The 22,210-nt window shown below is 33.7% G+C and overlaps 2 protein-coding genes across 2 annotated transcripts; both read left to right on the top strand.

Annotated features, from left to right (window-relative positions):
* Positions 1 to 12,913: 12,913 nt before the first annotated feature.
* On the top strand, positions 12,914 to 14,686 carry LOC143203675 (heat shock 70 kDa protein-like). Its single transcript, XM_076415927.1, has 2 exons — positions 12,914 to 13,198; positions 14,102 to 14,686. The coding sequence occupies exons 1-2, from the start codon at positions 12,988 to 12,990 to the stop codon at positions 14,662 to 14,664; spliced, it is 774 nt and encodes a 257-aa protein (XP_076272042.1). The 5' UTR covers positions 12,914 to 12,987; the 3' UTR covers positions 14,665 to 14,686.
* Positions 14,676 to 17,648, top strand: LOC143203406 (chaperone protein DnaK 2-like). Its single transcript, XM_076415525.1, has 4 exons — positions 14,676 to 15,300; positions 17,105 to 17,253; positions 17,332 to 17,435; positions 17,510 to 17,648. Exons 1-4 carry the CDS (start codon positions 14,676 to 14,678, stop codon positions 17,646 to 17,648), a joined length of 1,017 nt encoding a protein of 338 aa, XP_076271640.1.
* The last annotated feature ends 4,562 nt before the right edge of the window (positions 17,649 to 22,210 follow it).

Here is a 22,210-nt window from a genome sequence, read left to right on the forward strand (position 1 = left end):
TCCCGTTAAAACGCTGAAATATTAAGCAAAAATGCCTCCCTTTTAGGTAAAAAAGAACATCACAATATAACATTAAAAATGCCATATCAAACGCTTTAATAGTTAAACAAATAAATGTCCAACGTTTTATCAAAGCAAAACGGTACATCGCCACTTCCTTTACAAGACGATATATTGTACTAAATACAAAAAAAAACGTATCTACTCTATTATATTTTTTTTTCATAACAAAATATAAAAGTTAATGTCAGAAAATCTTAAGACTTAAGTCTTTAAGAAATAAAATACATCCATAAATCAAATAGCCTAGCTGTAAATTTGGAAACATCAACTTTTAGCATTTCGGATTTCGACGAGTAGATTGCGCCGACGAATATAAGAATAGTACCAAAAGTAGCCGAATCCCCGGACCACAATGATTTTTAATGTATACTGGTATATGTGAAAATTTCTTCCCAACGTATATAATAACAATACATATAATAATCCAATATTGGAAAGAATACAAACAGTTATAAAATAATCTCATAGAATTTCAATTCCTGGGGTGTGGATGTGGGACATAAGATAAAGTAGAAAACAATAGATAAGGAAAAGCCATAACTAAAGACAAACTAAAGATAAAGAAATAAATAAACCAAAAAACAATGCTTAATTTTAAAATGTAGGTAAAGAAATTGTTCTTCTACTCAGGTTTTAACCTGGTGTATATATTGTTTTTGTAATATATATTTTAGGAAAGAAATATGTATATGGGCTACATGAATATATAAATGAAGTAATGAATATAATATTTAGGTGTTAAAATGAACTAAAGGAATAAAAACTAACTACATAATTTTCATAGATGGAACACAGTGGACAAACACAAGAAAGTATTAATTATTAACCGTAATTTGTAAACAATTAAAAGCATTGATAAATGTTAAGGAGTGTGTAAAATATGTGTATATATAACTATATGACATTTTACTTTTTGAAAGCTGCATTTAATATTCTGATTATTTCGTTAGAAATTTAAATTAAACTACACAACTGTGTTCATTATTATTTTAATATACACGCTAAAGTTAAATATCAATTTCAACATTGTTTCATTCATATATGCTCTATTTTATTATATAAACATGTTTATATTTATTACATAAAAGTAAAGAAAGATCATGTAGACTTATATTTGTTGCTCTAAAGTTATTTCTGTTCTGAAAGTTAATCTTACTTATAATATTGTATTATAACAAGTAATGGCGTAGTAATTTATATGAATTAATATTTTGTTGATTATTGAAAGTTGATGTAAATTATATTTAATTAATTACAATTTTAAAAATGATAGTGAGTGTTAGTTCTTGATATAGTTTTCATATTTTTAAATAAGTTTTAATATACAAACAGGTATTATGTTAATTAATGTTATGTATCAAATACATTACTGACCTTGTATTTAAAATACTGTGAAAACAAGTTTTAGTAACATATCATTTTGTATTAACCGTTTTCGAAAACGGAGGATGTTCTATGTTGGATTGCATATATTTTTCGCCGATTTCTCGGTCAATTATGGATTTCAAAATGTTTTTTATTCGAAAGTGTGTACTTCCGAGTTGGCCTCATTGGAACGAAATCAGGATCTGTTGAGGGAAGAGGGGAAATTCGAGGGAAACGCTTCAATTTCAAGGGCATGCGCAAAGTTTTCACATATTTCATATAAAATAATCAGATATTTGTTTATAATGTTATTTCTGAGTTGATGTGACGAAAAATTAAAAGTAATTTAGTGTAAAAATCATTCGGTTTGCTTTTTAAGCACCGGCCTTATGATATGAGATGTCGTTGAGACAAAAAACTAACAATGGTGTCTCGGTTAGAGCCTTGTGCCCTCACGGGGAGGTCGCGGCTTCGGTTCAACGGGGGCAGTAATTTTTTTTGTTCTAATTTGGTTGGAAATTTGTCAGATCACCTAAAAATTAGTTTTAAGTCGGTGCCAACTCCAACCAATACAACAATAATAATAAAATTTTGTGACATATAGACCAGATTAAATTACGAACAAAACGAATTCAATTTGTTGCTCCCTACCGACTTCAAAGTGATCAGGTAGATATTAAGCTAATTATAAATTATGCTCATATTTTATATTAAAACGTTTTTTTTGTGTTAAAAATCTAAGTTTAAATTATTTTTTAATTTTTACTTTTTAGTCTTTTATATGTTTTTTGAAGTCGGTTAAATTTTTTATTATCAAATATCAAACAAAAATACGAAATTTACTTGGAATATAATATATGATAATGCAATATAAATGCAACATATCAAAATTAGTCCTTTTACTCCATTATTAGAGAAACATGATTAATTTAATATGGTATCCGTTATTGTTTTATGCGTGTTAATTACATAAAAAAAGGGGAAATACTATGTACTCTTACTTATTAATTTATATACAAATAGAACGTTTATCAGCTAAGATAACAATAAGTGTTTCCTATAACTTGCAGCTCTTGAAAAAGCCATTTTGTAACATATTTGAAAAAAAAAACATATTTGCAACGTACAGCACTCATCAAATAAAAACAATATCAAATTTTAAAATTTATTCTTTCTGTTAAATTGTCAATATATAAATACAAAGTCTATAGAGAGATAAGAGACTACAGTATTAAATATTAAAGAATTAAGGTATATAAGCATTTATTTAGAACAGATGAATAGAAAACCATATTTTATTGAGGGATATGTTCTTGCTTGAAGACATGGCCCTTTTGTATAAGTTTGGTTATTATTTTAGAGTTCTTAGGAAGGCGCAACTCATGGAGATGCGCTTGTCTCTCAGTTTTCATTAATATTTCTTGGTATGTATTGATAGTAAGCATTGGATAGGCTCTAAATTAAATCATACCGACCAATAGATCAATTAATTAAAAGGAGAATTTAGATAACAAAAAGAAAATCCAAATCGTTTGGGGATTATAAAGATAAGATAAGAGAATAGGATAGAGATAAGAAAATTAAGAATAGTCCATCAGACTCTTATGTTTATAAAACTTCAGTGTTCCATTTGTATATTTCTAAAGAGATTTGTAACACTGACAATTTTTTTAATAATCCAAAATGATCAGAAAATATTATAGCTCCAAGAGATTGGGTTGTATGTACAAATGACGAAATGTCATAATGATGTAGACGTACAAGAGAACAGCACTCACACAAGGTAAATAGAAAATGTATCTCTATCTGGAGGTACAAAATTTTTAGACAACAGAATTTGTTGATGGTAGAAGCAAGAACTATATAGTGTTACGAATTTATATGTGTTGTATGGTAGCAATCATCTTAACAATCATTCGATTACTCTTTGGGGAGTGAATTATTTGATAACTGTATAATAAACTTGATATTGTAGTGATATGATAACCACTGCCCAAAGAATCACATAAAAAGGTAAATTATTCAGAATATAAAATAATTTATGTATACTAAGTATTTTTAAGTCAAAACAATAGCATTTGAGAGTTAGTTGAACTTATCTACCAGATATTTACATTGATGCGCATATTTTATTTTTTCTATGGTTAATTTTAAAACTAGTGCATAAAATAAAAATTATGTTTATATAAAACAATATAAAACAGTTAATGTCTTAGACAAATAAAAACGGAGATCATAATAAATTATTTAACAGTTATGTCACAATAAACGGCAAAGTAAATAATTAAGCTAATTCTAAGCGTGTGAGATCTTGATGTTGAGCGGGTGAGATGACAGTTCTGAAAACTAAATAAAACTAAGTAAGCAATTTTCAATGGCAATGGTGAATTTAAAAATACACATGAAATATAAAAAAACTGGTGATTACAATAAAATTTAATATCAAGAATTAGAAATATAATGATACTGAGAGGAAATAGTACTGTTAGTTAATAATAAGGGTAATTAATTATGCTGACTGATCATTGTAGTAATGAATAACAGTATCGCAAAAAAAACAAATGTATCGACAAACAATGGTACTGATAGTGATTGACTGATAACATCAGAAATGAGAACAATAGAATAACCAGGATGATTAACAACAACCTTAGTCCATAATAGTCGATAAAATTGAGGAATAATGATAACAGACAACGTATAGTAACGATAAGTGATAGCAGTAATAATCTATCCTAGGATGATGTATAATATATGCACACGGTACGAAGGGAAGATATGGACTACTACACTAATTTGCGAGATCCTGACACTAGAGTTAGTAGGGATCAATAGGGTAAATCTAAAATCTCAAATAAATAAATACGCAACATTCTTGTTTTTTTGTTGCTTTGAACGGAGTCGTTATTTCGCGACTATAAAATAGTACGGTATTGATGCATAGGGGACGAGGACAGACATAAAATGTATATATAAAATAATAAATAAATAAATTAACAAAATTGATATCACAAACAGGGGGATTAAAAATATAAATAGTGTATATACAATTTTAATACGAACACAAACTACAGGCATAAACATAACGATGTAGGGGTTCTCTCCAGACAGTACACGTCAGCACCCACTCCGAAGTGATAATGGTTATTTGGTCAGTAATACTAAACTTAGGCTAGATTCTATGGAGAAAATCGATCTCTCGTAGAAACCCGAGGAGTCGCCTTTTTTTTCCTGTTAAGGCATCTCTAATATTTTGCAGCCCATGCTTAGTACTAATCTGGTGAGCCGTGAACAGTCGTTCAATATGTGGCAGACTGAAATAGGGGAACGGTTACAAAACGTACAGTGAACAATCGGCCTTGAAGTAATCCAGTGACCGAGCCAGAAACAACAGTAGCCCAATCTCAGTCGATTAAAAGCTACGGCATGGTGAAGAAAGGAAGGATCGTGAAGAGAGTAAAAATATCAGCTTTAACCTCAAAGAGCCTGTGGTGGCTGGCCACCTGGGCCCATCGACGTTGAACCTTGTTGTTTGTGAAACAACAAATGAATAGGATAAGGTCGGTCTAGACACAAACATCCCTGATGGGAAGGGTGGGGGGTTAATGTACGATAAAGCATTGATTATCGCGAAGACTTCAGCGGTCAATACCGAACCTAGTTCAGCTTGACAGGAATGGGAGCTTGAAACGGAATGCCCGATTGTCCACCATAAATGCTCCGCCAAACCGGCTGCCATTGATTTGAAGCCATCGGCAATATATGTGCTTGTGATAAAGTTCAAGATGTAAAGTAAGTAAGGGTGGAGAAAGGGTGGAAAAGTTCACATAATTCGAATCGAATAAATTATCAACAATTTTCTCTCATTCTTGCTATTGTTCACTCACTTATCTAGCTCCGGCTATGATGAACGTGGAATATACACAAGGGAAGAAATCAAAAGATAAGAAAACCATCAGAGAATAATAAATTGAATAAATATAATGAATTCACCATTTGACAAAACTTGCTGGAAGTTGGGCAATATAAAACACTAAGTATAATTAACAGAATAAAAAGGTAGTGACCCTGAGCGTCGCGTATTCACAAACTAAACCTTAGGAAGTTTTAACGTCCCTTGGATATGTCTAAAATATGGCAAGTACTACTGACATCTCACGAAATAGTACTAGAAATGTTACCACATAGTAATTGTATCTATTGTAGTGAGCAAATAACAGAATTAAAACAAAACGGCAATCCTTCCAAGCTACTTTAGATTCTCGCTTAAACCTTTTAAAAACATAAATGACCTACAATTAAGAACATCTAAAATATCCAATTGCCTGATGGAATTGTAAGTACCATAGATATTCGGAACGATTTATAATTTTATTGAATGGTACATATCTTTGTATTTAAAAAAAATATTGAGAAAATACAAAAAAATAAAACTCGTTATTACGCCAATATGTTTCGCTGTTTAAAACACATTTAAGCGCCTAATAATAGACAATGTTTTTGTAATATTTTATAATATGCATAAGAATATAACTGCAATATTTTCATTAAATTGTATTGTGATTATGTTATAGCAAGTATTTAAAAGTTATTGAATCTAAAGTATTATTAAGTATTAATAATAATTTTTAAAATAAAACAATAAATAAATAATTCAGAATAATTTCTTAATATTATTTCGTCATATAGAAGGACCGACTGTGGAAACTACCCGTTTGTTTTATAAATTTTTGTCCAATATTTACTATATAAGAGTATGCTCCCAATGTTCCTGTGACACGGGACTACTACTATTCCTAAGGGAAAAATAAATATGTCAAATGATCATCCGAATGTCAACCATTCGCCTGGTCTCTCATACTTGTTTTGTATAACCGATGACATAAATTAGTGGCGACCTCTGATGAAAATTTTAATTCATTATTTTTTTTTAATTTTAAGGGCTTGTAATTTATGCAAAAAAAAATTATCTATTTTTTATAGATTAAATCCATTCTACTTTCATTTCTGTTCGCAAATTCGGTAATTACTTTTTTATTAATTTTTTTTTTAATTTGGATATAAACTGTTTTTTAACAGATTGCATGGAAAAAGCTATTAAATGAACTTCGGCTATTGAATTTCTGAGAAACGTTTTGATGCGCTTTAGTGTTGAGAAGCAACACATACAAAAGTATTCCAAAAATAAAAGGGATGCAACTACAAGATGCTCTTTAAAATGGAATAGATCTCTTGCACAATTTATTATAACATCACATACCTCTAAAGCAGAAATTCAGTGATCAAATATATTCAACTGGTTGTATTCTCTGGACCTTTGCGTTTATTTTCTATAGGCCGATAACTTATTATATCTGATACGTTCCTAATGATGTTCCATATTTCGTAGCTTCGGTTTTTCTTTGCTGCAATTGGTTAAAAAGGATATCCACGTGGTGCATAATATGACGGAAAAACATTTCACGGATACATATTATTAACGGATTTCCAAACACAAGCTATATCACACATAATACCCAGATACTGAAGCACATGGAGGAACATCCATAATTGTTGGTGAAAACATAAAACACCATGAAAGAGAGATATTCAGCGAGGACTATTTATAAGCCACCAGTGTAACCATTGAAGAAGTACACGGACCATTAACAATGAGAGCTATATATTGTCTACCCAAACACAACCACATACCAACATGGCAGAACAATACCCCGGTTTCTTTAGCAAGCTAGCCAATGGATTTATGGCCAGGGGAGAATACAATTCAAAACATGCAATATGGGGTTCTAATTTAATAACATCAAAAGGAACGGGTCAAAGCAATGAAGGCAAATAATCTACAATATATCTCTACTGGTGAGCCAACATATTGGCCGTCAAATAGAACTAAAACTCCCGATACCACAGACTTTTGTGTTACAAAAAATATTAACATCAGAAAGTGCAAAGCTGAATTAGGCTTATGTTAGATCAATCATCAGATCACTCACCAGTTATTATAACAGTCACCTCAAATATTATCAACAAAACAAATCCACATTCTTCGCATAACAGTAAAATCAACTGGCTATTATTTGGAGAGAAACTAGAAAGTTTAATATCCCTAAATTTACCTCTCAAAACAGAAAGAGATACATAAACAGTGGCAATAAATACAACAAAAAATATACAAGTGGCCCCATGGTAAGCAACTCCTAATTAAACAAAAATTGCTGAAAAAAACAAAGTGTAAAAAATCTGACAAGAAATAAGAACAAAAGAAAAAAATTCAACAAGGCAACAAAGAAGCTGAAAAGGCTAATAAATAATAAACAAAATCAAGAAATTTAAAAATATTTAGAAAACTTAACGCCAATTGATGCAACGAAATATTCTCTCTAGAAAGCAACAAGAAATATTAAAAAATCTCAACAACATAATGATACGAACGATAAAGATAAAGCGGAAGTTTTTTTGATCGACGTTTAATATGGAAAAACTTATAGTGACAAAACGCAAACAGCTTGGGCTTAAACTGAACAAAATGTATTGCTTGATAGGGCATAAATCTAAAATATCCTTAGACAACAAGATTTTACTGTATAAGTCAATACTTTGGCCCATTTGGACCTATGTTATTGGTTACCATTAGCAAATCAAACATAGCTTTATTTCAAAGGTTCTGGAATAAAGTGTTGTGAGTCTTTTGTACTCTTTTTCATTACTCTTAGTAGTTCCACAATCTGTCCAGAGGGCAATAGTGTTTGTTATGTTTATGTTATACATATGGCATGTAGAAAATCCTTTCATTAAGTGATATCCTGTACAAAATAATATTTTTATTAATTAGTCTTCTTTAAAAGCTTATTCTAAAGTATATAAATGTTTAATAATTACATAGCATAGTCACTTCGCATATTTAGCTGATTAACGAGTATATTGGGATGCACTGACACTCTTTGGAAGTACTTCACACAAATACGTTGAATTACACTCATTACTTATTTTAGAGGAATATTGTGTTGTATCACTTCATTTGAAGCCTAGTACGGAGCATCGACAATAGCACACAATACTTTATTTTGAAACCGTTGCATGTTGGATACATTAGACTTCTAGGAGTTCCCCATAGTTGGACTCCAAATCACCAAAAAGGCTTGAGTATAGATTTATACAATAAATTTTGATTATCAATTGATAACTTGGACTTGCGCTCGATAAGCCAATACATATGGTAGTGTTTAAGTCCAAGTCCAAGGTAGGCGTCTATATAGGTGCGTAGCGATCTTGAGGCATGTCGAATTTTACATCGTGGAATAACGGTCTACAAAATACCCAGAAATATAATCCCAGATGTTGAGCACGGGCGGGGTGCCAGCAGCGCCAACTAGAACCCGATAATGAATAGCTGGCGGCAACCCCAAGACGTTTATCTGGGATGTTATTGAATGGTATTGCGATTCATTCAGTGCTAAACCCTCGTTTGGTTTAGATGTGCAGCCATCGACTGCCCAAGCCTCGTCAACAGGTAACACCGCTGCCATCCGTTTTATCATTTGTATTTTTCACATTTTTTATATATCCAATAAATAACGGTCACATAATGTAAACGCCACTGTTTCATTTCGGTTTACCTCCATTCACCGAGCCACATCATTTACCCTAAAGGTGTATATCAAGATATTTACCATTTTCTGTTGTGGGAGTTGACAGCTATTGATCTAGACTGGTGGACATGCTCTTTTAGGCGGCGTAAAAGTTATATGACTGGAACTAATAACATTTAATTTCAGAAATTTTATAATAAATGAAATTTAGTACAAATATAAGAATATACATCCATAAAATATAAAGATAACTGTATGTATAAAATATAAATATATTACAAAATCATTACAGTACTGTGCAATTAGAAGGTTTTTTTCGTCTTTTTAGAATATCTGACTAAAAATATGTTATATTATCGAGATGGCAAAAACGCTGAATAAAATAAAAGATAGCCCAAAGATCTACTAATGGTATAATAAAACTATTTTTTTGGAGTTTGAAGTATAATATATGACTCATAATTAAATTCAAACAAAAGTTACGATTAAGTTGTTTGTTTCAACAGTTTAACTAAATAACCGGAAATATATACTATGGTACAACGTAAAGTTTAGTTCGTTCATATAGGAACATCTGGAATTGAAGGTACAGAGTTAAGTTGCAATTCCTTAACTCCTGGTAGTACATCCCCTGTTAGCAAGGTATGGAAATAATCTTAATAATCTCTTTATATTTATATAGTAATATCTTCTTATTTAATGATGACTTGGATTTGTGCTCGATAAACCAATACATTTCGTAGAGCCAACTTGTTTCCGTTTGGCGAGTATGTGCTTCTTCCAAGTTAGACGTCGATCTAGGTGCATTGACAATTATTGATATAGACTGATGTACATGTTCTTCTACACATTGTAAAAGTTATATGAGTGGATTTTGTTTCGTTGGTTTTTAGACGCCATCATTTCTGTAGGTGAATTGATGTTATGGCTGGATCTTCATGAGAGGCTAAGACTGCTGTGTCGTTTGCGTATATTACCACAGTGGTTATTTTTGTTGTAGGTAGATCAGCTGTGTACAGAAGTAATTATTCGGTGTGTTCATCGCCCTGTTTTCCTGTAAAATGACAATCTGTGAGGTAAGATTTTTTTAGCTCATAATCCAGATAAGTGAGAAATTTTTTTGGTGTTTAAGTCTATATTTATATTTTTAACAACCCTATGCACTTGTTCGATTGTTTCACGCTTTTTGCGAGAACCAAATTGGTGTTCTGGAATAATCTTCCTTTTTTCTATTATACAATTGATCGAACTGATTAATAGACACATACAGTAAGATATAATAATCTCTAGAATAAGTAATAATTGTCTTTAGAGTAATTTAGGATAGTAATTAAACTAAGATTTAGATTATAAGTTTGTACAGCGGATCACTTAGTGAAGCGATCTTCTACATGTCAGGATACTTATATTATATATCGGAAATTATATAATAATACTTATTACCCACAGGAGATTGTTGAAGTTTTAAGATAAGAAAAAATGATGGAAAAAATGTAGTCAAAATTTATGGCGAATACAGGCTGCTACAATACAAACTGTGTTGCTGGAGAATTGATATTCTATTTTATCCATGTTTTCAAACAGATATTTCTATTTTCGTAGTCAACATTAATAGTCCATATATTAAAGTTCCAACGGGTTGGAGCAACGTAGTGTTCGTTTTGTTCACAATTTTGTTCAACACTTCTACTCCTTGGGGTGAATTATTAAAATAAATCCAGGAATGTCTTGTAGATTGCCAAACAATACACGTACTTGTTTATTCGTGGAAACAGCTTTATACATAATCAAATTTAATTGTTGTGCATAACAGTTATATAGTGAGGAAGGGAATATTTCTTAAAATAAATGCTTGGACGCCTGCATGTTGGCCGCACATCACCGCTACTCCATCATAGTTTTGTGCAATCAGATTGTTGGGCGAATATTGAATTAAATTATCTATAACGCTTAAAATCGTTTACTAAGTATTTCTGCATCACATTTTTCAGGAATTGAGTAGTTCCAAAAATGCTCATTTGGATCACCATCACGAACATATCTAAAAAATACTACCAGTTGAGATTTTGGAGTAACATCAGCTATTTCGTCCGCCATGATCACCAAGAATGAAGAACTATTAATTTCCTGAATCATTTGTTCATGACAAATTTCAAGCATACACTGCAATAGATCGTTCTGTATTTCTTTGGGGGTGCCTTTCGATACCGAAGCATTCTTTAGGTGTCCACTTAGAGTTGCATCTAGTTTAGTCGAAAAATTTATAAATCCACGAGATATCAATCGATTCTGGGAAGTACCGCTCTCATCATCTCCTCGAAGAGACAATTTAAACGCCCCACTAAATGTAATGCAATTTATAATTTTTGGTAAAACATACCTATCTTAACAATACGTAGAATCTAATTGAACCGAAATATTAGGTGACCCTCGTAATATAAATGTCCTACAATTATGAAGAAGATTTTAGAATGTTCGTGTCTTTTTGTTTTCAAATTTAAATGGTCCATGACCCTTACTTCCGTCCAAGCTTTATCACCGCCAAAAAGTAAGCGAGGAATAGAGTAAAACGCATTTTTTATCACCGCCATAAATCAATTCATTTCTAATATAAATTCCTCTATTAAATATACGGGTGTAACTTTTCGCTCTACTTGCATCAGATTTCTCAATAATATTATCTGGTAATGGTCTATCTTATCATTTAAATTCCAACTTTTCTTCCTAAGAATGTTTAAAAATTAATTCATCTTAATTAAATTAAAGACCACTTCCATAGTTATAGTTAATATTGTTATCAGTAACCGACCAAAAGTCACATTAGACTACACATACGGTGCTGGACTAAATGCAGCGAAATCTCCTTTTAAATATCGGCACTGTTTCTGTATAGTTTGTAATGTCAGGGTAGGGGCGGAGATGACAGAACAGTATCGTGTGGCCCAGATAAATAATAGCGTTAGCGTTAGTTGGTAACCTACCGATCGTATTCCACTGGTCGACGTTACTTCGGTAGACCGCATTTCCATTAAAGTCTTTTTTTTTTATTTATTCTAACTAGAGTTAGAGAAGTTGGATTTGTTTTTCCGTAAATTTTAGGGAATATTTAAATACTTTAGTGAGATTACAAAGCTTTTATTGGGAGCTTCTTTACAAGCTAAAGAAGCTCCCAATAAAATTTTTGGGATCCTCTTTAGCTTCCTTTTGCAACAGCGCTTATGTACCAGCCGCCACTGACATAAACATTTAAATACAAACACATTTTAGTTGAAATTCTTGTATCAACAAATCTCATTATTATTATTGTCATCTTGGTGACGCAGTGGTAAAAGCGAAAAAACTGTCCACCTACTGTTGCAGTAGTGGCGTGTTCGAATCCTGCTGAGGCATGATCGTAAATTTATGTTTGTGATTGTTTAATGTTTGTGATAATCCTAGGTAAGAGTGCAAAATCCGACAAGGAAAATAATTCCAGTCACGCCAGTAACCAGACTAGGTAAGCCTGGATATTTTCTGGAATGATTTTTTAAGTTGGTCACCCTCGAGTCGGTAGGCTTCATATCGAAGGCGGCGGTTTGGAGACAACGTCAAACTGTAGGTCCAGTCCAGATAGATCCTGTTTGGTAAAACGGAGGTTTTAAAATAAATTAAAAAAATATTTATTAAAATGGCACTTTTGGGATTAACCTGGCAAAGGGATATAGTCACGTCCCAGTTAGCTCGTTCAAATCTTGATTTATTACGTATAAGTGAGTACATATTTTTTTAAAATATCGCTATCAATTTGATTATACATAACTTGATATTATCACCTGTTTCTACGAAAAAATTATCGTACCTAATATAAATTAGTTAAGTAGGATATAGATAAAAAAATGTTTAAAAGTAATCAGCTTCGATATATTTTATATTATTTAAGAGCCTCTAGTAAACAGAACCAACAAATTTCAAATAATTAATTAAGATATCAAAGATGAATAAAACACCTGTTATTGGAATCGATTTGGGAACATCATTTTCCGCTGCAGCCGTTTTCTTAGATGCCAAACAAGAAGCTATACCGAACAAAGAAGGACATCGTATAACTCCGTCTTTCGTCTTTTATAACGAAGAGACCTCAGGCATCTCTGTTGGAACCTCAGCTGATCATCAAGGTATTAGATGCATTACCAACTTCTTCTACGGTAAGCACATACTTTTTGTACATTTTTCAAGTGATAACTATATATTTATATGATCTCCTCGGTTACATTTGTTGGATGGTGTGTTTACTTAAGATTATATACAATGGCTCAAGGATTCAAAGATTCTAAATTATTTGCTATTGTTAATAAGTTACGATATACTTTTCTTAAGGAGAAAAAACTAATAAATGAGGCATTTTGTCGATATCAATAGTTAAAATGGTAAACTGAACTGTTGAATGGCAATTATAGTCGATTTCTTAACGTTTATTCAATTGTTCTGGTAGACTGTATGTTTATTGTCTTCTTATATATAGTTCTTTGGCTTTATTCTGTCAACATTTCTAATTGAAAATATCTTGCTTCAGATGTTATTTCTTTTAGTGACCTATGCTTATTCGGATTATATAATTGACCTGTCGTTTCTGAAGTTATTAAAACTCTAAGATGTAATGTTTTTAAATTAATCCCTTCTACGCCAAATAGGCATCTCTTAAACAATGGTAATAGTAGTAGTAACTCCATTGATAAGATCAAATACTTGTATCACAAATACTTGTCAAAATACCATTTTGAATATGATATCAGAACATACTTTTAATATCACATTCCCTACAGCCCAATCCAATCTCTAAGATCTTGTATAATTTTTCCCTCCCAAAATTTCAGTATATATTTGGTACATATAATGTACATATAAGTATGTATAATTGCCATCGCATACTGAAATATATAATAATTATAGTTCGTAGTATACATAATTATAGTTGTAGTATACTTAAATAATTTTATCTCGTCTGGACTGAAAAAGCCACAACAGATACTATTATGTCCATAATATTCTTATTATTTTAAGTAAAATCTTAGTTCAACTTCACAAGATCTCTATTATTTTTGTTGCAGACGCGAAGAGGATCATCGGCCGTAAATTCAACGACGCAAATGTTCAGAAGATTAAAAACAATGAACATTACCGTTTTAACATAACAAATGACCCTGAGGGAAATGCAGTCTTCAAACTTATGCATGACGGAAAACTTACGCATAAATCACCAGAAGAAGTTAGCTCAGAGGTATTGAAATATTTGAAGGAATCAGCGAATGTATATTTGGGAACAGAAATTAAGGAAGCAGTTATTTCTATTCCGGCTCATTTCAGTAATTCTCAAAGAAAAGCCACCCGCAAAGCAGCTGAATTAGCTGGCTTAAAAGTGTTAAGGCTCATTACAGAACCAGTTGCAGGTGCATTGTTTTATATTAGTGGAGGTACCAAAGTGGATGGGAAAGTATTAGTTTATGATTTTGGAGGTGGGACTTTTGATGTTTCTATTATTGACGTCAAGGACAAGGAGATTAATGTACTCAACGTGGAAGGAGAAACCTTTCTTGGTGGTCGAGATATGGACCAACTACTTGTGGAACATTTTATGGAGTTATTAAGAAGAAATACGGCAATAGAATTTTAACCTCGAAATTAATGAGACGTTTAAATGAGAAATGTATTGTGCTCAAGGAAAAACTTTCTATTCAAGATTGTTATGACATTCCATTAGAATGCGTTGATGGAAGCGATGAAGATTTTACATTGGATATGTCGCGTACGCAGTACGAAGAAATTATAGCTGATTTAGTAGAAAAGTCTATTGTTAAGGTAAAAAGATGTATTGAGGACCTTAACATTCCTCCAGAAGATATAACCAATGTGCTACTTATTGGTGGCGTTACGAGAACTCCAATAATACAACAAAAGTTAAGTAGGTATTTTGGCTGGAGTAAACTTAAAACTGATGTTAATCCTGACGAAGCTGTTGCACTTGGTGCAGCATATCAAGCAGCTTTGCTAACTGGACAATGCAAAAAAATTGAAAAAATTACTGAAGTAGCACCGTTATCATTGGGAGTAACTGCACCGAAGGGATTGGTAACTGAAATAATTGAAAAAGGTACAAAATTGCCAACCATTCAGCACAAAATGTTCTCTACATTACAAAATAATCAAAGTATTATAACGTGGGGAATATCTGAAGGAGAACGAAAAAATGAAGCTTACAATAAAATTATAGAAACATTTTCTTGCGATAATCTGCCTGAAAGTATAGCAGGTAATGTTAATGTTAAAGTAAGTTTTATTCTTGATTATGACGGAATTCTTGAAATTGAAACTGAGGTATTAAATACAGGAGAAAAAAAGAAAGTAAATGTAGAATTGCGAGGTTACCAATTATATCAAAACGAAATCCAACGTAGCATAGAAGATGCCGAAGAAAATAAACAGGATGATGATTTATTGGAATCGTTTGCCAATATTTATTGCAGTATTATTATTCTTATAAACCGCATTCGATATAACCTAGAATATATAAATAGTTCGTATCAAGAGTTTGTAAAAAATAAATGTTCCGAATTTGAAACATACATAGAAAACAAAAATTATAAAACACCTCTGGAAGAAATACTTAATAATTATATAGCTTTTCAAACATCAGTTGAAAATTTTGTGGACGTGTGTAACGTGAATATACAAGAACTTTTGAGAATGATAACTGAAGCAATTATAAAGTTCAGTTAAATTTAGAATATCCCAAAATGTGCAAAATAGAAAATATTATTTTAGTTTTATTTTATGTAAGCTTAATATAATTGTGATTTATTAATAATAAATTGAATGTTTTATTAAACAAACACTAAGTTTTCCCATGTTTCTTCCCACGAGGTCTAATCCCCACATCAGCATCTTCTTTATAGGAGTCCTGATAAGTGTCCTTCATATATAAACCATTTGGTTTCAACCGCTAAAATCAGACAAATTATAGGAAGAACAAGTGGTTAATAAGCGGTGAAAGGATATCGTCATACATTTTAAATAGAAACGCAGCTAAAGGACCTCAAATATACCTAGTAGCCCTTATAAAATCCACAGTTGTCAACCGCGAATTTAAGATATAATTATAATATAAAATTAACGTTACATAATACCGATAGAATCAACTCAAGCGGCAATCTTGAATTAAATTTTAATAGATTATTTAGAGGAGATGTGCATTGCCATGTCGTGATATAAATGATCATTAATGCCCCAAACAAAAGTATCTGGTTAACAACAAGCTGACTTATTTTTATATATTATATACTCCACCAACGAAACGGCATTATATTTCTCCTTCCACAGGAAAAGGGACAATAATTCGACACAGCTAACAAAATATTATATTCAAGTCAGAATGCTGTTGTGATTCATGTGCGTAGGGTTGTTTTTCAACAAGGGCGTAAAATTTAAATAATACTTAAGAAAATAATATAAAATAATCTAACAACTTAATTAAATAATAACAGAGATCAAAATAAAGGATACAACAACTACTTGCACAATAAATAAAGCACTTCTTGATATTCGAGGTGGTTGGGTGATGGTTAAGGTGGTTCCGAAAACACCTTAAATTTTCATTACATATACCGGCGCAATTTTCAATGACAAGGGAGAAATTAAAAATACACCAGAAACAGAACACAGATCGGTTATTATCAGAATTATAATTAGAATTATTATAGAATGGTTAACAACAATATTAGTCCATAGTAGCCAATAATATTGACGGACAAAAACAGACAATATTGGTAATTGATAGCAATTACAAACTATAGTAGGGTGAAGTAATAAATGTACACGCGGTACAAAGGGGAGTTAACGTACGACGACCAGCTTACGTCCAAACTTTAACAATAATATTCGTGCAATGAGATCAAGGGAGACAACACGCGAGATCCTACCACTAGAGTTGGTAGGCGTCGCAAGGATTAAGTTAAAAACTCGAATATATAAATAAGAAATGCTCTGTTGTTATTCTGCACTCAGATCAAGGGACGCAACGCGTGAGACCCTCCACTAAGGTTAGTAAATCACGCTAGGATTAAGCAAAAAACTCGAATATATAAATAAGCAATGTAAGTATGATGCGTCCACGGTACAAAGACAAAGTAACGTACGACGTACCAGTGTATATCTAAACTTGCGTAATGAGATCAAGGGAGACAAGGCGCGAGACGCTGCCACTACGGTTAGTAGACGTGGCTAGGATTAAGCTAAAAACTGGAGTAAACAAATTAGCAATGCTCTGTTGCTATTATGCACTCAGTCCTTCATCTCCAGTTATGATGAATATGCAATGCGTTCCAAGGAAAATTCCAGAGGCAAACCCGCTAGAAACTGTGCTAGGATGAATTATGATATGCGTTCACGGTACAAAGGGAAGGTAACGTTTGACGTACCGGCTTATGTCTATTGCTGTTGCTATTGTGCACTCACTTCTCCAGCTCCAGTTATGATGAATATGCAATGCGTGTAATTGAAAAAGCCAGAGCCAAACACACTAAGGACTGTGCTAAGATGAAGTATTATATAGACACAGGGTACCAAGAGAAGGTATCGCACGACATACCAGTGTGTGCCTAAACTTTAACAATAGTGGTCGGGTAATGAGATGAAGGGATGCAACGCGCAAGACCCTGCCACTAGGGTTAGTAGGCACCCCTAAGATGAAGGTAAAACTAGAATAAATAAATAAGCATTACTCTGTTGCTATTGGGCACTCACTGCTCCAGCTCCAGTTATGATGAATATGCAATGAGTGCCAGGGAAAAAGCCAGAGGTAAACACGCTAGGAACTCTGCTAAGATGAAGTATTATATAGGCACATGGCAGGACGTACCAGCATATGTCTAAACTTTAACAATAGTGGTCGTGTAATGAGATCAAGGGAGGCCATGCGTGAGACCCTACCACTAGTGTTAGTAGGAGTCGCTAGGATTAAGCTAAAAACTGTAATAAATAAATAAGCAATGCTCTGTTGCTATTGTGCACTCAATTTTCCAGCTCCAGTTACAATGAATCTGCAATGGGTACAAATGAAAAAGCCAGAGGCAAACACGATAGAAACTGTGCTAGGATGAAATATGATATTCGTCCTCGGTACAATGGTAAGCTATCGTACGACGTACCAGTTTATGTCTAAACTTTAACAATAGTGGTCGGGTAATGAGATCAAGGGACGCAACGCGCGATACGCTGCCACTAGGGTTAGTAGACGTGGCTAGGATTAAGCTAAAAACTGGAATAAATTATTAAGCAATGCTCTGTTGTTATTGTGCACTTATTTCTCCAGCTCTAGTCTTGATGAATATGCAATGCGTACCAGTGAAAAATCCAGAGGCAAAAAAGCCAGGGACTGTGCTAAGATGAAGTATTATATAGGCACACGGTACAAAGAGGAGGTATCGCACTACGTACCAGTGTATGTCTAAACTTTGACAATAGTGGTTGGGTAATGAGATCAAGGGACGCAACGCGCGATACGCTGCCACTAGGGTTAGTAGACGTGGCTAGGATTAAGCTAAAAACTGGAATAAATTATTAAGCAATGCTCTGTTGTTATTGTGCACTTATTTCTCCAGCTCCAGTCTTGATGAATATGCAATGCGTACCAGTGAAAAATCCAGAGGCAAAAAAGCCAGGGACTGTGCTAAGATGAAGTATTATATAGGCACACGGTACAAAGAGGAGGTATCGCACTACGTACCAGTGTATGTCTAAACTTTGATAATATTGGTCGGGTAATGAGATCAAGGGACGCAACGCGCGATACGCTGCCACTAGGGTTAGTAGACGTGGCTAGGATTAAGCTAAAAACTGGAATAAATTATTAAGCAATGCTCTGTTGTTATTGTGCACTTATTTCTCCAGCTCCAGTCTTGATGAATATGCAATGCGTACCAGTGAAAAATCCAGAGGCAAAAAAGCCAGGGACTGTGCTAAGATGAAGTATTATATAGGCACACGGTACAAAGAGGAGGTATCGCACTACGTACCAGTGTATGTCTAAACTTTGACAATAGTGGTTGGGTAATGAGATCAAGGGACGCAACGCGCGAGACCCTGCCACAAGGGTTAGTAATCGTCACTAGGATTAAGCTAGAAACTGGTATAAATAAATAAGCAATGCTCTGTTGTTATTGTGCACTCATTTCTCCAGCTCCAGTCTTGATGAATATGCAATGCGTACCAGTGAAAAAGCCAGAGACAAAAAAGCCAGGGACTGTGCTAAGATGAAGTATTATATAGGCACACGGTACAAAGAGGAGGTATCGCACGACGTACCAGTGTATGTCAAAACTTTGACAATAGTGGTCGGGTAATGAGATCAAGGGACGCAACGCGCGAGACCCTGCCAAAAGGGTTAGTAGGCGTCACTAGGATTAAGCTAAAAACTGGAATAAATTATTAAGCAATGCTCTGTTGTTATTGTGCACTTATTTCTCCAGCTCCAGTCTTGATGAATATGCAATGCGTACCAGTGAAAAATCCAGAGGCAAAAAAGCCAGGGACTGTGCTAAGATGAAGTATTATATAGGCACACGGTACAAAGAGGAGGTATCGCACTACGTACCAGTGTATGTCTAAACTTTGACAATAGTGGTTGGGTAATGAGATCAAGGGACGCAACGCGCGAGACCCTGCCACAAGGGTTAGTAATCGTCACTAGGATTAAGCTAGAAACTGGTATAAATAAATAAGCAATGCTCTGTTGTTATTGTGCACTCATTTCTCCAGCTCCAGCCTTGATGAATATGCAATGCGTACCAGTGAAAAAGCCAGAGACAAAAAAGCCAGGGACTGTGCTAAGATGAAGTATTATATAGGCACACGGTACAAAGAGGAGGTATCGCACTACGTACCAGTGTATGTCTAAACTTTGACAATAGTGGTTGGGTAATAAGATCAAGGGACGCAACGCGCGAGACCCTGCCACAAGGGTTAGTAATCGTCACTAGGATTAAGCTAGAAACTGGTATAAATAAATAAGCAATGCTCTGTTGTTATTGTGCACTCATTTCTCCAGCTCCAGTCTGGATGAATATGCAATGCGTACCAGTGAAAAAGCCAGAGACAAAAAAGCCAGGGACTGTGCTAAGATGAAGTATTATATAGGCACACGGTACAAAGAGGAGGTATCGCACGACGTACCAGTGTATGTCTAAACTTTGACAATAGTGGTCGGGTAATGAGATCAAGGGACGCAACGCGCGAGACCCTGCCAAAAGGGTTAGTAGGCGTCACTAGGATTAAGCTAAAAACTGGAATAAATAAATAAGCGATGCTCTGTTGCTATTGCGCACTCAATTTTCCAGCTCCAGTTATGATGAATATGCAATGGGTACAAACGAAAAAGCCAGAGGCAAACACGATAGAAACTGTGCTAGGATGAAATATGATATGCGTCCTCGGTACAAAGGTAAGCTATCGTACGACGTACCAGTTTGTGTCTAAACTTTAACAATAGTGGTCCTGCAATGAGATCAAGAGCGGCAACGCGCTAGACCCTGTCACAAGGGTTAGGAGGCGTCGCTAGGGTTAAGCTAAAATCTCGAATAAATAAATACGCAATGCTCTGTTGCTATTGTGCACTCACTTCTCCAGCTCCAGTTATGATGAATTGCAATGCGTACGAAAAAAAAAGCCAGAGGCAAACTAACACGCTAGAAACTATGCTAGGATAAAGTATGATATGCGTCCACGGTACAAAGGGAAGTAAATGCTCGACGTAACAATTTATGTCTAAACTTTAAGAATAATGGTCAATAAAGTGCCGGTCATAAAATGTGTAAACCTAGTCTCAACCATTGTAGGGTGAGAACGTGATTTAAAACGTGAACTATTGAACGTGAAATTTCCATAAGCAAGACTCTACCTTCTGAGAATTTCCTTTGTTATTTTCGGAACGGCAAATCAAACGAGCTAAATATGACTGGCGTAAAAAAATTAAGTTAAACATTTAATAACTATGAGGTGATCTGTATTGTTAAATTTAATACATAATGGCTAATCCACAACATATTTCTGTCCCAATCCGCCCAATTCACCCGCTATTCGAAATGACAATAAACTTCCAATAACTCAATTATATAACCAATATAACCAATAACGCATATGCACGAATGGAACATGGTTACAAACAAAAACGATTAAGAAGTCCCGAAGAACAATTAGTACGAAAACAAACGAAGACGGCTTCAAAAACCTAACGAAACATACAACAATTTCAGTGCCCTGACAGAAGAGACAGAAGAAAATCAGAACAACAAAGAAAGCCAACCAAAAGCAATTCCCAGATCACAGATATATTCGGGTATTCCGCAGGGCAGTGTTCTCGGCCCACTGTTTTATCTTATGTATACAGCTGACCTACCGACCTCACGGAACACTACTGTTGCAACATATGCTGACGATTGAGCGATTTAATTATCACACGAGGATCCAATATTAGTCACAAAAAACCTTCAAATGACATTCACCCTTTGCAGAAGAACATGTCCCTCAGTAAAATTGAATAATCATGAACTTTCGCAATCAGACAGCGTTAAATATCTGTGAATGCATTTTGATCGTCATCTGACTTGGAAAAAACATATAGTGACAAAACGCAAACAGTTTGAGCTTAAACTAAACCAAATGTATTGGCTGAGCGTAAATCTAAATTATCATTAGATAACAAGGTTTTGCTGTATATGTCAATACTTAATCCCATCTGAAATCTAACATAGATATCCTCCAGAGGTTCCAGAATAATGTGTTGCAAGTCATCGTCGATGCCCCATATTACTTGTCCAACAAACTGATTCAACGTGATATTCACATAGAACCCATAACAAATGTGATTCGAAATTCTAGTGCGAAGTACCCTGAAAGACTATTAGTACATCACAATGCACTCGCCAAACAGTTAAATGTACGCGATGACAGTAAAGTGCGTAGGATCAAACGCAAACTACCATACGAAGTGAATAATAGACACATAAAGTGAAATTTAATAATTTCTAGAATAAGTTAGAATAGTTATTAGAATAAGTTAGGATAGACTTTAAAATAAGTTATAATAGTATATAGAATAAGATTTAGATTATAAATTGTACAGCAGATCCCTTACTAAAGTGATCTTCTACATGTTAGGATGGTTATAT

This window comes from Rhynchophorus ferrugineus, unplaced genomic scaffold (genome assembly GCF_030347505.1).
Source record: "Rhynchophorus ferrugineus isolate W39M unplaced genomic scaffold, kcgeb_rfMv2 rfM10, whole genome shotgun sequence".
In the NCBI taxonomy this organism is placed as follows: domain Eukaryota; kingdom Metazoa; phylum Arthropoda; class Insecta; order Coleoptera; family Curculionidae; genus Rhynchophorus; species Rhynchophorus ferrugineus.

Coding starts and splice junctions, on each gene's coding strand:
- LOC143203406 (XM_076415525.1), top strand. CDS start 14,676: ATGAGACGTTTAAATGAGAAATGTATTGTGCTCAAGGAAAAACTTTCT. Junction 15,301..17,104: donor TCTGCCTGAAAGTATAGCAG/GTAATGTTAATG, acceptor AAATCACGCTAG/GATTAAGCAAAAAACTCGAA. Junction 17,436..17,509: donor AATTATGATATGCGTTCACG/GTACAAAGGGAA, acceptor TCACTTCTCCAG/CTCCAGTTATGATGAATATG.
- LOC143203675 (XM_076415927.1), top strand. CDS start 12,988: ATGAATAAAACACCTGTTATTGGAATCGATTTGGGAACATCATTTTCC. Junction 13,199..14,101: donor CATTACCAACTTCTTCTACG/GTAAGCACATAC, acceptor TTTTTGTTGCAG/ACGCGAAGAGGATCATCGGC.